Here is a 14,038-nt window from a genome sequence, read left to right on the forward strand (position 1 = left end):
CGTGGCAAACTCTTTCATTAAGCCAAAATAATGTCCAACACTTGGCCAACCACACAAAATGTGATGCCACATGCCATGAAGTTGAACGCAGCAGCAACAGATTAAGCTCTCTCTCTCTCTCTCTCTTTGCTTTTCTTCTGTCTGTCACTCTCTGTCCCACTCATCAACCAAGTCGGCCAACCCCAACAAAGTTTCTGCTACTTTCTGAACTTGTGTCTTCAAGTGTATAGAGATAGGCAGAGAGACCCACAACCTCTCAACAACAAGTTCAACACAAAATGCTCTCCAAGTTGTGTGCATCATCACCCAGTTCCCGATTTTGTGGGCATGGGAATGGGAATGGGAATCATCCTCTATGTCGTTTTGGGTATGCTTCAAGGAAATCTTCAGAGTATTATGACAAGCCTCGGTTCAGGATTGTGGGGCAATCTCTGGGGGATAGGTGGAAGCTCAACGACGTTGATGCCAGTCAGTTTTCCTTCCTCTTCTTTTTTTAACTAGTGAAGCTGAGTTTTTGTTACATCTTAATAAATCGTATTCCTAGAAGATTGTGGGCTTCACTCAACTTTCCTATTGTTTGTATTGTTATGGCAATCATAAATCTAGAAACAAACCGTAGCATTCCCATGCATTATTTTCTTACATCAATACCATAAGTGTTTAGATTCCTGTTGAGAATGATTAGTGAAAGTTTATTAATAGGACTTTTACCTTTTGATAGCAGATTGCGCAACCATTTTTGGTGGATCTGTTGAGTGTCTGTGGTCAGTTAACTACACCTTTCATTTCATGCATTAGAAGAAAACTTGATGCATTCCTAGTTCCTTTATGGATAGAATTTACAGTGGTTCTCTTTTGTATTTTTAGCACCACATCGAGCATGTCTCTTAGGGGACATGATTCGGGTAATTTGAATGGTAATTCCTCGGCCGTTGATCTTTGAGGCATAGGTTCCATGAACCTTCTGGATTCATATAATATAGTTCTCAACTGTATACTTTCATTCCTTGTTGTTCTATTTTGGAAAACATAGTGCAAAATACATAAGACTGTTGATTCCTGTTAAAATAGTTTAGAAATGCAACTGTAAATATAAAACAGATACAATCTATATGTCTGGATTGAGGAAAATGGAAGTATGAGGAACACGGTGCACCGCTTCTCTCTCCCATTCTTTTTGGCTAATCAGAATGAATTACTAATTTGCTCATAAGCTCCAAAGCATCATGAAACAACTGTCAAAACACAGTTGCATTTTTTTTTTCCCTGAACTCTTGTTTCATGATAGATGCGGTGCAAGAAAAGTTGAATTCATGGCTACTGAAGACCCAAAGCTTTTTAAATGAAGTTACTTCTCCACTAGTAAGAACTAGTCAGACTGGAAAACCTGTCACCAGAGATGCTTTTGAGACACAAGATATGGATGACATATTTATGGCTGAACAAACTATTAATAGCAGAACACCAAATGGAATTCTCTCTTTGGCTGCTATTGTATCTGTAGAGCAGTTTAGCAGGTGAGATTATTTTTCAGTCAAGTATTTTGACTTGAAAATTTTGCATCTTTTTCTCCTGTGTGACTTGGGTGTTCTTCAACGGCAATATGTTCATTCTGTTGGTTGGATTGTTTTAAAATTATGATTGTCTGTTTCTCTTTTGGTTAAAAGAAATGCTGTTTATTGCAAGATTGGAATAGAAATTACAAATGGAAGAAGAGAGATTTCTCAATTTTTTTTAAATTTTTTTTTTTATCAGAAGAATAAAAACTCCTACTCAAATGTACTGACAAACCAGCAACCTGGAATTAACAGCAATGCCATAAATGATGATATTTTAATATGCAAGGCTTGTGGATGTTGCTTCCTTTAGAGCATCTATTATTATGCAAGAGCTTCCGTTGTTTCATATACCTAGTACATTTTATAACATTATCATTTGGCTTTTTACAGGATGAATGGATTGACGGGGCGGAAAATGCAGAAAATATTCAAAGCGCTTGTTCCTGAATCTACATATAATGATGCTCGTAATTTGGTTGAATATTGCTGCTTTAGGTTTTTGTCAAGGGATGCTTCTGATATTCATCCTTCCCTGAAGGTTAATAGTACTTGGTGCAAGTTCAACTTATACCTGATTTGTGCACTAAATAAGAATTTATTTGTCCATGTCCCTTTGTTGAGCATTTCATATGAGATGTGGATTTTTCTATATTTGAGCAAACACGATAACCTGTTCACCTTCTATATTTTGATTCATTCTGTTTTACAGTGAAGTGGATGATTGGTGTTTTCTGAAATGATATTCTTGGAATTTTATTCTGTAAATATTACTTGCTTTCCTTTGCTTTATGTTCTCTGTTTCCTTGTCTCAAATTTTTAGCAATTGTGTAGGTAATATCCTTCATAGTGAAGTCTCTGAAACTTTCTTCCCCGAGTCTTTTTTCTTTTTCTTTTGTGTGTGTCTTTGACCTATAAACCTGATGTAGTCCTTGGAGTTTCTGAAATTTGTCAGTGAGCTGATGTTGTAGTTGAACAGAAATATTTTTTATTTTATTTTTTCTTTACTTATATTCTGGTCAGGAACTTAGTACAACTAGTAATTTACTGTTGTTTCTGGAAAATGTTGGAACATTAACAGGAACCTGCATTCCAAAGACTGATATTCATAACAATGCTTGCATGGGAGAATCCTTATCAAGAACATCTTGCCAGTGGTTCGGAGAAAGCTTCTTTTCAGGTTCATTTATTCAAATATTTAATTATTTATATCAACCTTTAGAAAATAGCAAATCTTCTTTATCTTATAGCAGCTCTCTTATAATTAGTTGTATTTTACTTTGTTTAAAACTTCATGGTAATGTGATTATGAACATAGAGACCTGATTATGTGCCTTTGGTACCGATATTTTGCATATATGAATGGTTAGCATGACCTGTTTAGAATACAGATGATATGAGTGATATAATGCTTTATGGCAAACAATCTTGATTATTGATATTTTATTTTGAAATTTTGCACTTCGCGAGGAGGTCCATCAATTTCTTCTACATGGGATCTAGATCCCAAAAGTTCTTGACAAAGATTTCACATTATTGTCCTCTCTCTTTCTCATTTGGGTTTCTGAACCAGAAGTGCACAAATTTAAGTTACAAGGCACATTGAATCTAACAGTTTTCCTATGAAGAGAAGGACATGAAATTGTCTCAACGGTGAACCAATATTTTTTGCATATATGATTTGTTAGTTTGTCCTATTTAGATACAGATGATATGAATGATATAATGCACTATGAGATAGTTAGGATAGGTCATGACTTTACATTGGGATTTCTCAGAGGTGAACGGATATTTTCTCCATATATGATTTGTTAGTAGGTCATATTTACAATACAGATGAATGATATAATGCTCTATGAGATAGTTAGGATAGGTCACGACTTTACATGGAACTCATCAATGGTGAACACTATTGATTAATTGATTTTCTTCTGAGATTTTGCACTTTGCGATGAGGCAGTATACACGCTGAGTAAAGTACTGAGAGAATTTCCAATGTTTATTAATCTACCACATAACTTTTTTCAAGGTTAATCTCGAGTCATCATAATCTGGAACACTGTTAGCGGGTTTTGAGCTCAACCAATTTTTCAGTTATTATTAATAGGAGGCTAGTCAAGTAGTCAGGAAAAATCTGGATGGCTGGAGCCAGAGTTGCGGTTCTAGAGGTGGTAGAATCGGTTTCATTTAGTCACTCTTAAGTAGTATTCATGCTTATTTCTTGTCTATGTTTAGACTAACAACTACAGTGGCCAAAACCCTGTAGAAGCTGACTAGGGATTAGGGGGAGGGAGAGGGGGGTGAAAAGAGAAACAAAAAGAGAATTACCAAGAAGGCTTTTTGTATGAATGAGAGTTGAGATTTCCCCCAGTAGGATTCACACCGTGTTCTGTTATTCAAAGTTCTTGGTTTGAAGATTAGTGGGGTGGGATTCCAGTATTTGACATGTCTTTGGTATTGTAGTCCTGAGAAATTCATGTCCCAGGTATATCCTTCTCTCATCCAAGCATTAAAGTACAATTAGATAGTGGGAAGATTTTTGGCTGATGAGATAGCTTCCTTTGAATATTTATTTCCTCATTTATATCAGGTGTCCAAAAACCAGTTTACTGTGATCTCTTCTGTTGCTTTTTCATTCCCATCTAATTGGCATTTACATGTAGCTTGAATAACAAAAAACGGCAGAGTTTATTCATCTTTTATCCCATATCAATAGTTTCTTGCCGTCCTAGTAGATTGCATTGGCAGTGAAAATATAGGGGGTCATTACTTAGGAAAGCAGGATATTTGCGTCAAGAAATATTTGAAATTTCCATCACATGATGGTATGGTATCCACGTATCTGTGTTGCATCTTGGACTTGGAGTGCCTTTGTATTCTCTCATGTCATAGTGTACCTACTGACTTTGCCGAACTTTTTCTTGTATGAAAACATTGTAGGAAAACATTTTGTTCCTTTTTCTACACATTATATTGTAATTTTTAAAGTGGTCTGTTAACTCTATTCATTGCTGGCATTGCAGAGAAAACTTGTCAGGGAAGAGGCTTTTGTACGTTTGGCTCCTGCAATTTCTGGTGTGGCTGATAGGTCCACAGTGCATAATCTATTTAAGGCTCTAGCTGGTGATGAACAAGGCATCTCTTTGAGCTTGTGGTTGACTTATGTTGATGAACTTCTCAAGTGAGTTCATTGTTTGCTATTTTAGGAACTTTGCTTTTTTATACAGTTTTGGTACTTGAAATAATTGCGTGCTAATCATTCAATATGTTTTTGGTGCGGGCTAGGCTGCAACTTTTTACTGCACACAACATTTTACAGATTGTGGGAGTAGTGTGAGAGTTTATTGTTCTTTTCTCTATGTTTGCTCTTATGGCACTTCATGAGGTCTTGTCTCTTTTTATTTGTTCTATACCAGTGGATATACGAGCCGGTGATATTATGAACTTTCTTAGCTATGTTAAATGGAACCAGTTAGTTGTGAAATAGTTCAAGTATTGAATGAAACTACTAAGAGCTGAAGGAAGTTTGATGTCAAATTGCATTGCTTACCTGTCTAAGATAGAAACAGAATTTGATGATTAGTTTATGGACACTATTATAGGATATTTGCATGCTTTCAATAAATGTTTTGTTATAGTATAGTGATTTGCAATTTGCATGCTTATGAATCAAGAAAAGTTTCTTCTGTAGAAAATAGAAATAGTAGGGAAAACAATCATTATACTATGTTCAATTGCCTGCATAGAGTTTTAGGTTTTACAGTTGTTTTTATACGTTCTAGGAAGCTCATGTCGTACTGGTGTCATGTAGGGTTCACGAAGGAAGAAAATTATATCAGATACGAGAATCCCCGAACCTTTCTGAGGAGAGAATCTTATGCATTGGTTCCAGCAGGAAACGTCCTGTCCTAAAATGGGAGAACAATATGGCCTGGCCTGGAAAAGTTACTCTAACTGATAAAGCTATTTATTTTGAGGTAGCTAAATTTCTCTGTTCAGCCATCAACAACTATATCTGTTAAGTGTTTTTATAAATTATTAAGGGCTTTTTATTAGGAATAGGCAGTATGGTGCATTCTGAAATTTTATTTTTGATTAATTTGATCACTTTTCTTGATTGGTGATTGTCAACCTTTGAATTTCTTTCTATGAGTGTCCTTATTTCATTGTTGGAGCATTTTTCATGTCAAATCATTCATATGTTTCTCTATTGCAGGCAGCTGGCTTATTTGGACAGAATGATTCTATGAAGTTGGATTTGACAAGACCTGGATTGCGAGTAGAAAAAGCAAAAGTTGGACCTTTTGGTTCTGTTCTCTTTGATTCTGCGGTCTGTATATCTTATGGTCCCGAGTGAGTAAGCTTCTTCGGACTCGTATAATTATATAAACCTATCTTATTCATTTCTGTTTCCAACTATTCTATGGTGTGACTTGTTAGGTTGAGATGAAAAGCTAATTGTTATGTTGCAAATAAGTCGGAAGGATGTTACTCAGTCCCTCCAAACCCCCAGAAAAGAAAAGAAAAGAAAAAAAGAAGCACCATCAACAAAAAGAGAAAACTAGGGATCTTAAACTAATTCACTTATGTGTCATCAAACTGTGAGTCAGATCTCCTAAATAATTTTCCCCGACTCAGTCAGACACATTCAGGATTCAAGTAATTATGTATGCAGTAAGAGAATTGTCTCTCTAATTTCTTAACTGATGCTTTTTTCCTCACTCTAAATATGCACAAAGGGCTGTTTTCTAAACAATTTGATACAGGTCAAAAGACACGTGGTTGCTGGAATTCGTTGACTTGGGTGGAGAAATGAGGCGAGATGTCTGGCATGCGTTTATTAGTGAGATTATTGTGTTACACAAGTTTATCGGGGAGTATGGTCCAAAGGAAGATGATGAATCGTTATTTCATGTTTATGGTGCTCACAAAGGAAAGGAAAGAGCTATCACCAGTGCCATTAATAGTATAGCTAGACTACAGGCTCTTCAATTTATGAGGAAGTTGCTAGATGATCCGACCAAACTAGTTCAGTTCACATATCTACAATATGCACCATATGGTGATATTGTTTCTCAGGCTCTAGCTGTAAACTATTGGGGTGGACCACTGATATCTAAGTTTATAGAGGAACACAACCCACCAGCTCAAGGAGCAAGGCCTTCTAGTGAAATGATTGAAAGCAGTAATCATGTGTTTGACGTTGATGGCAGTGTCTACTTACACAAGTGGAAGACCTCTCCATCTTGGGCTTCAAGTGCTTCTGTGAGCTTTTGGAAGAATGCATCAATAAGGCAGGGGGTGGTATTAAGTAAAAATCTTCTTGTTGCTCATTCAGCTCTAGTGGAAAGAGCTGCAGGAACATGCAAACAAAAATCGCAGGCAGCTGAAAAAACTCAAGCGACAATTGATGCTGCAATGCTTAAAGGGATACCCAGTAACATTGATCTATTCAAGGTTGGTTCTGAGGTTTGTTCTCCACACAATAAGCATCATTTGGTCCGAAGTACTTGATCTTAGCATTTTGTTTTCTGTTTATATGTTCATGCTTCTATTTTCTGAAGTCTTCCAGCATATCATCTAAGGTTTCAGTTGACATTTCTTTTCGCTGTGAAATTCTTATGCTTCAACTATAATTTAAGAGTAAGATTAATAATGTATCCATTGTTTCCTCTTTGCAGGAACTTCTTCTTCCTCTGACCATAATTGCCACAAGATTTGAAAAACTTAGGCACTGGGAGGAGCCACACTTGACTATTTCTTTTCTTGCATTTTCATATACAATCATTTTCAGGTAGGTTTGTCGTTTTAGAATAGCTAATGTCTACGCTACCCCTAAAAACGCCACGGGATATATGTAGTGATAGTGCTTACCCCAGAGATACTAATCAAGTAATCATATACTCTTTACATGTTAAATGGTTTTCTTTTTATGAATCACTTGGTTCCTTGTGTCTATAATATTTTTTTGTTGTGATCTTTTAAGTTGGTCATTAAATTAGTTTCAGTTTTTCAATTCTTTGTTACTAAACCACTGCTCTTCAGAGGTGTCCAATCTGACCTCTCACAAATCTTGTCACTGATCCATTGCTTAAGTACAAGTATATTTAAGAAATCAATATATTGCATTCCTAAAATATGCTACAGTTGCAATCACTATTATATTCATATACTACTGATAAGAAACTTAAACACAATGTGCTGGTGCCTTATTTCCTTTTTGTAATTGCTACCATATCTTATTAAAAATGTTTTCGTAATGGCTACATAACTTATTGTAGTTTTGAAAAATCTACATGATTCTTAAAGTTGACAGTGAAACACATACATTGGCTGTAGAATATCTTCTGTAGAGTTTATGTCTCAAAGCTTTCTTGCCAACTATTTAGGGTCCTGTTGAGAGAAGTGAGAAAATAGAGAGAACGCTAAATATAGGTTTCCTGTAAACTGTTCAGGGTAGTTTTCAAAGTGCATCTATTGGCTTGGTCCAGTCACCATGATGAGGAAATAGAAATCCCAGATTACTCAAGAACCTATCCTGTATTGCAAATTGCTTCTGAGTTGGATGCTAAGACATAGTATTGTGTAGTATCTGTCATTTCAATTCCAAATGAAAGTGGACGTTCTTCATATAATCCGAAAATGTATATTATAAAACCTCTTTCCTATCTTTCTTCCTTCAGCTTAATCTATTGTGTAGTATCTGTCATAAATTCCTATTGTTTCCCTAACTTTTTCACATAGTGAGTGATTTCAGCTAATTCACTGAGATACTTTGTCAGGAATTTGCTGTCATATATATTCCCAACAGCATTGATAATATTGGCAACTGGTATGCTAACACTGAAGGGGCTAAAGGAACAAGGCCGTCTTGGGAGATCGTTTGGAATGATTACTCTCCGTGACCAGCCTCCTTCAAATACTATCGAAAAAATTATAGCTGTAAAAGATGGCATGCGTGATGTGGAAAATTATTTGCAGAGTCTGAATGTCACACTTCTGAAAATACATACAATTATCCTTTCTGGTCAGCCGCAGGTATGAATTCCTCATTTTATTTTGTGACTCTTAATATTTTGTTGTCACTTAAACTCTCTGGTGCATTGCTGCTGTCAGTGTGTCTTTTAGCAAAACTTATTCTATATTTTATATATATCTAGTATGTGTGTGTATATATATACAGAGGTAAAGACTTTTATACTCCACTTGAGCAGATGCCAATCCGATGAACATCTGCTTGATAGACCTTTCATAATTTGTCAATCCACCCATTCACTGTTTAGGCTTGGAAATTTGGCTCTCCGATATTGGAGCAAAACCCTAAACCCAAAGTGGTGATTATCCACCCTATGTAAATCAACAGTGCCATAACCAGAACAAAAGATATAGAAGATCAAAATGCGAAAAATCAAAACAGATTAACAGACTGCTCAAGCTGGTCGTATTCGTATGTACACACACAAACCATTCTGATTAACAGTTTTAAAGATGAATTGTAGATTCTACCATTCTCTAGGTGCTTTAGGAAGAATGCTTGGTAAAATCTGTGGTGATAGGCTATAAGGTAGTTTGATTTGACAGATACTCTAGGTTGTCTCCTTGACTCGTTACAAAATGAAAGAGAGAACATGGTTTTTTTTTTTCCTGAATTTTTTATTTTATATAATTCGGAGTGGTCCTTGTTAGTGCCATGGCTGATGTTCCTATAGTAAATATATGTTTCCTACAGTAAGTTGTCCTGTAAAATTGGTTTGTTTTGATTTTTAAAGAGTAAAAGTTAGTTTAGTGGTTTTAAGTTTGGCTGCCGGTAACATATCATATTGATTTGGACTTTTATCAGATTACGACTGAGGTTGCACTGGTGCTGTTAACTTCTGCAACAGTTCTCCTTACTGTGCCATTCAAATTTGTTCTTGCCTTTCTTATCTTCGATCTCTTCACGCGGGAGCTTGAGTTCAGGAGGGAGATGGTCAAAAGATTCATAGATTTCTTGAAGGAGCGTTGGGACACAGTGCCTGCTGCCCCTGTAGTTGTATTACCATATGGAAGTAATGAGTCCACACCAGAAGCTGATAGAAAGGGAAACAAGGACGTAGAAAAATCTGAAAAAAGTGATAGAAGCAATAATTCTGTATAGATTCATATGTATAGCTATGTGATAGTCTCATAATTCATTTTTAATAATAGCTCAAGTATGTAGAAAGCAAGAATAACCATCAAGTGTACAGAAAATGAAGCACTTGTAATGTCAATCTAATGCTTCACTGCAGCATAGTTTGAGTTAATTGGTTAATGGTTCTGACTTTATCAGTATCGGCCCTAAGGTAACTATTCCAGGAAGAAGCCGCCAAATCATCTGCTACTTAAGCTACAGTCACTTGCTATGCTACATGCACCTAAATGCACAGGGGAGCATTTTGATTTCTTTGAACATGTATATATATACACCAAAATTGGAACTATTAATTTCTTCTAATTACCCGTGTTTATTGAAGTAATCTTTCTTTCTTTCTTTCTTTTTTATTTTTTTTATTTTTTTTTATAACTTTTATCCATTACTAGTCTGGCACTTTATTCTGGTTATGTTCAGAGGTTGACAACCATTTTTCACCACCTATGAAGCAACGAGTAAATGATTTAACTTATAACATCTCAAGCATGTAGTACTGTTCTGCACACGAATCATATAATCTATGAAAACTGGACCATCAGAGTTTATCTTTGCAACTTGATCCATCTTCCAGGTTTGCTCTATCTTCTGAATTACTGTTTGGGTAAAGCATTGTGTTCAAGTGCATCTCTTGCTTATACACTCCTTACGGAAAAAAAAATAAAAAATAAAAAATAAATCAACTAAAAGGTACAATTATGAAATGCATGAAGCATGTGCTGAATCTGCTAAAGTTTAGTCTGCAAGTCGAAAATCAGGGTTAATGCGAGCAAATTTAACCAGCATGTTTGAGTGTGTACTGTGAAAATCCTTGGATCCATTGCACAGAAGCTGTCTATCATGATAAGAGCACACCGTTTAGTTCATGTCCAGTTTCGACAAAGTAGTTATTATTAGTAAATGCATGTAATGTATAAATTTCTTGGAGGATTGGTGATAGCTCTCTCGTTCATTTTTGGTCTGATAATTGTCAGGGAGAGGACCTCTGAATCAGAATATCTAATACCACTTCTATTGATTTTCCTCTTGAAGGTCAAGGACTGCGGGAATTTTGAGGGATATAAACTTCTTACATCAGTCCTTGATGAAGATACTACCAATGAAATTGTGAGAATCCCTGTTGGTTTTGACGGTGAAGGGACTGATAAGATGATCTGGGGAGCTAATTATTCTATTGAAAATTTACTGTGAAGTCTACGTACTTACCTTTGTTTAATTCAACTGGAGAATCACACAGCTTTTCCTTGGGACTATCTTTGGAGATTATCTATTCTTCCCCAATTGAGGACTTTCTTCTGGTTAGTTTGTCATGGACTCATGGTAAGCTCCTGTCTAATGTGGAAGGGCTAAGAGACATCCTTGTTCTGATCCAAGTTGTTAATGTCCTGAACTTTATTACACCTCCTCAGAGATTGCCTCATGGCTCAAGGTATCTGGAATAGTATTATTTGTCCTGATTTTATCGCAAGAACTCGGAACCTAGGTTGGAATGGATGGTTAATTGCAGAACTAAATTGTTGATTTCAAAAATTAATAGTCATGCTGGTTTGAACTTTGAAATGGGTAAATGTTTGCATTTACACATGTTGGTTTATGTGGAAATAGGAGTCCTCTTGATCCTTTTACGTAGTAAAATATTGGATACTACTACTAAATGGAGTCTTGCTCATACTCCTGACACTCATGGTACTGAAAGATTTGCAGTGACTGTTAAATGAACAAAGCCTCCTCCTGGATGGGTGAAATTGAATGTTGATGGTGCTAGTTGGACCAAAGGGAAGTCATAAGAGATTGTGATGGTAACTGGATTTCTGGACTTTGCTAGTTTGGGGATGGTTCTGTTCTTGAGGCAGAATAAGCTCTCTGTGTGTGATGTTGCGCATGTGTATGGAGAGATGAATGTGGTTGTTGGTATTCTCTCCAAGTCAAGATTGGGGTGGGGTTACTTTCAGCAATCACCTCCACAAGTTGTCAATGCTCTTATTGATGACTTGTGTGAAACTCCTACAGTTGGAGTTAGGAAAGTAGTTGTGACTCCTAGAAAATTCTAATGATTTGCTGGGAAATTTGGAAAGCTAGAAATGATGCCTCTTTAAGGAATGTCAGAATACACTCAAGTTCAGTGGCTACAGCTGCAGCTGCCATGCTAAAAATCTACGTTCAATACAACACGGTAGAGGTGGGGAACCTCTCAAAACAACAGAGGTGCAATTAAATGGCACCCTTCCCCCAGCTATACCGTTAAGATCAATTTTGATGGCTCTGTTTCCACCAATTCAGCAGCTTGTGGATACATCCTCAGAGACTCAGACGTACAGCAACATAATAACTGCTGTCTCCAAAAATGCCGGAATCACTTCAGTTCCAGTAGGAGAAGTTTCAGCGCTAAGAGAGAGTCTTTGGCATGCCCAACAAACCGGAATTAATTAAGAAAGTTCAAGTTGAAGGAGATTCGAAGATTGTCATTGAAGCAGTCAAAGGAAAAATTCATCCCCCTTGGCAGTTGGCGACTCTCATAGATAATCAAAGACATTAAAAAGATCGCAGAAGGTTTTGAGAAAATCAGCTTCAGCACATTTTAAGGGAAGCCAATTTTACAGCGGACGCTTGTGCTAATCTAAGTCATGCAACAGTCAAAGAAAGAGAATGGGGAAGATATCTTCCCCCTATTATCTCTAGAGCTACTCTGTTTGATCAGTTAGGTTCAGGGTGCCCTAGAGGCACTTCCTTGTAAGCAATCTGTATTTTCTTATCAAAAAAAAAAAAAAAAAAAAATGTAGCTGTTACTACCTAAGTTCTTAGCTTTATTTGTTGTTTGGGCCTTTTGGCCCCATATATTTAAATTAAATGTAATAAAAATAAATTAGTATTTCTCTGTAAGTTTTATAAGATCAACATGTCTTGCTTGACTGTTGTAAATTTTATTAAAATGTGTAGCATAAAAATTAGCTAGTTTAATTTTAGTGTCTAGAAGCGAAAGTAATCTTACCTTGATGCACAGAAAGTGATAGTGAAGTCAGCCCCAGAGCTTGTTATAACACTGGCAGGGTCATAATATTCAAAACTATATTGCTGCAGGGCAAAACTTGTTCGTAGCTCCTTAAAATAATTAGCTAGAGGGTAAAATATGCTACAAGATTTCAGTACATCCCTCTATAACCATACTCCTTCAGACCCAAAAAAAAAAAATTGCGTTCCGGCAAGCAATGATTTTTTGTTTGTCGGCGTTTGTTACAAGCTCTGGTGGGCAGTTTTGCTCTTTTCCATTAGTAGCTAGGTTTAGCTATTACATGCAAATTAAAGCCATCCCCAGCTAACATCATATTAATCAATCTCTCCAAGGGTAAACTCATGAGCAATTGAGGCCAGCGGGGTGCCGGGGTCTGTACAATTGATGGTGGTGCCACAGTCACGTACCTAGCCTGTTTGGCATCTGCCATTATCATTCTTGTCGGATCGTTGCAACTAGTACTACCCAAATTCAACAATCCAGTCAGCTGGAGCAATATAGATTGCAGATTGTGGCGGTTTCAATGTGTGTTATTCCAGGCCTTATATTGTCTGCTTGCAGTAGTTTTACTAAGGTATAGGTCCACGCACTAGTAGAACAACGTTGAAGCCAATACATGTAATGTGCATTAGATTTGGAAAAATGCTCCTTATTGCACTAGACTGAAGAAATTGTACCCTTGGTTAGATCAAGTGGTGATATATAGATGGGAGAATTTTAAACAGGCCAGAGAGTTCCATGTTTAGGAACTAATTGCTTACCTGTTTAAATTTTTTTATTTAGCCTAGAAGAATTAGCAACTACAAATAATGTTCATAATATCCTCCAAAAAAAAAAAAAAAGTTAATGTTGATAACTTGATAATAAGTTATAACAACCAAAAATGGAGGGTCAGTTAATTCCAAAAAAAGAAATGGAGATGTGTGTACCATCCTACTAAAAGACGAAACAGCAGGAGGTATCTAGTATCTACATCATTGACCATTACGTACACAAGAAAGAGTACATATATATTTCTAACCCAGAACATCAATTACTCCTCACCAGTAACCCACCTGCAACGTACATTAATATTCAGCTCCTATGCTCTGCATATGCAGCAAACTTTCTGCTTCTTCTTCTTCTTTTTCTTTTTCTCATTTTTCTCATCGATCGTATTTAACTTGCTTACCCAACTCTCTGTGTGTATGGTACAAGTACTATCCCATCATTCAATTAAATTAATATTAGGTCAGTGAAATTAAATGAATGGAAATAAAGAGTGATGGTCGGAGATTGATGGTGGTAGCTTGATAAGCTAAA

The 14,038-nt window shown here is 36.3% G+C and overlaps 1 protein-coding gene across 4 annotated transcripts; it reads left to right on the forward strand.

Moving 5' to 3' along the window:
* The first annotated feature begins 73 nt into the window (after positions 1-73).
* On the forward strand, positions 74-10,064 carry LOC133743053 (uncharacterized). 4 transcript variants are annotated; one of them, XM_062170790.1, is made up of 12 exons: positions 74-468; positions 722-764; positions 1,289-1,517; positions 1,950-2,097; positions 2,638-2,736; positions 4,580-4,737; positions 5,368-5,533; positions 5,773-5,909; positions 6,323-7,025; positions 7,238-7,350; positions 8,339-8,594; positions 9,397-10,064. In XM_062170790.1, exons 1-12 carry the CDS (start codon positions 328-330, stop codon positions 9,691-9,693), a joined length of 2,490 nt encoding a protein of 829 aa, XP_062026774.1. In that variant the 5' UTR covers positions 74-327; the 3' UTR covers positions 9,694-10,064. The 4 variants fall into 4 exon arrangements, with proteins under 4 accessions (XP_062026774.1, XP_062026775.1, XP_062026773.1 ...); XM_062170791.1 differs by having other exon boundaries at positions 725-764; XM_062170789.1 differs by lacking the exon at positions 722-764 and having other exon boundaries at positions 76-468.
* The last annotated feature ends 3,974 nt before the right edge of the window (positions 10,065-14,038 follow it).

The sequence above is a fragment of the Rosa rugosa genome, chromosome 4, assembly GCF_958449725.1.
Source record: "Rosa rugosa chromosome 4, drRosRugo1.1, whole genome shotgun sequence".
In the NCBI taxonomy this organism is placed as follows: domain Eukaryota; kingdom Viridiplantae; phylum Streptophyta; class Magnoliopsida; order Rosales; family Rosaceae; genus Rosa; species Rosa rugosa.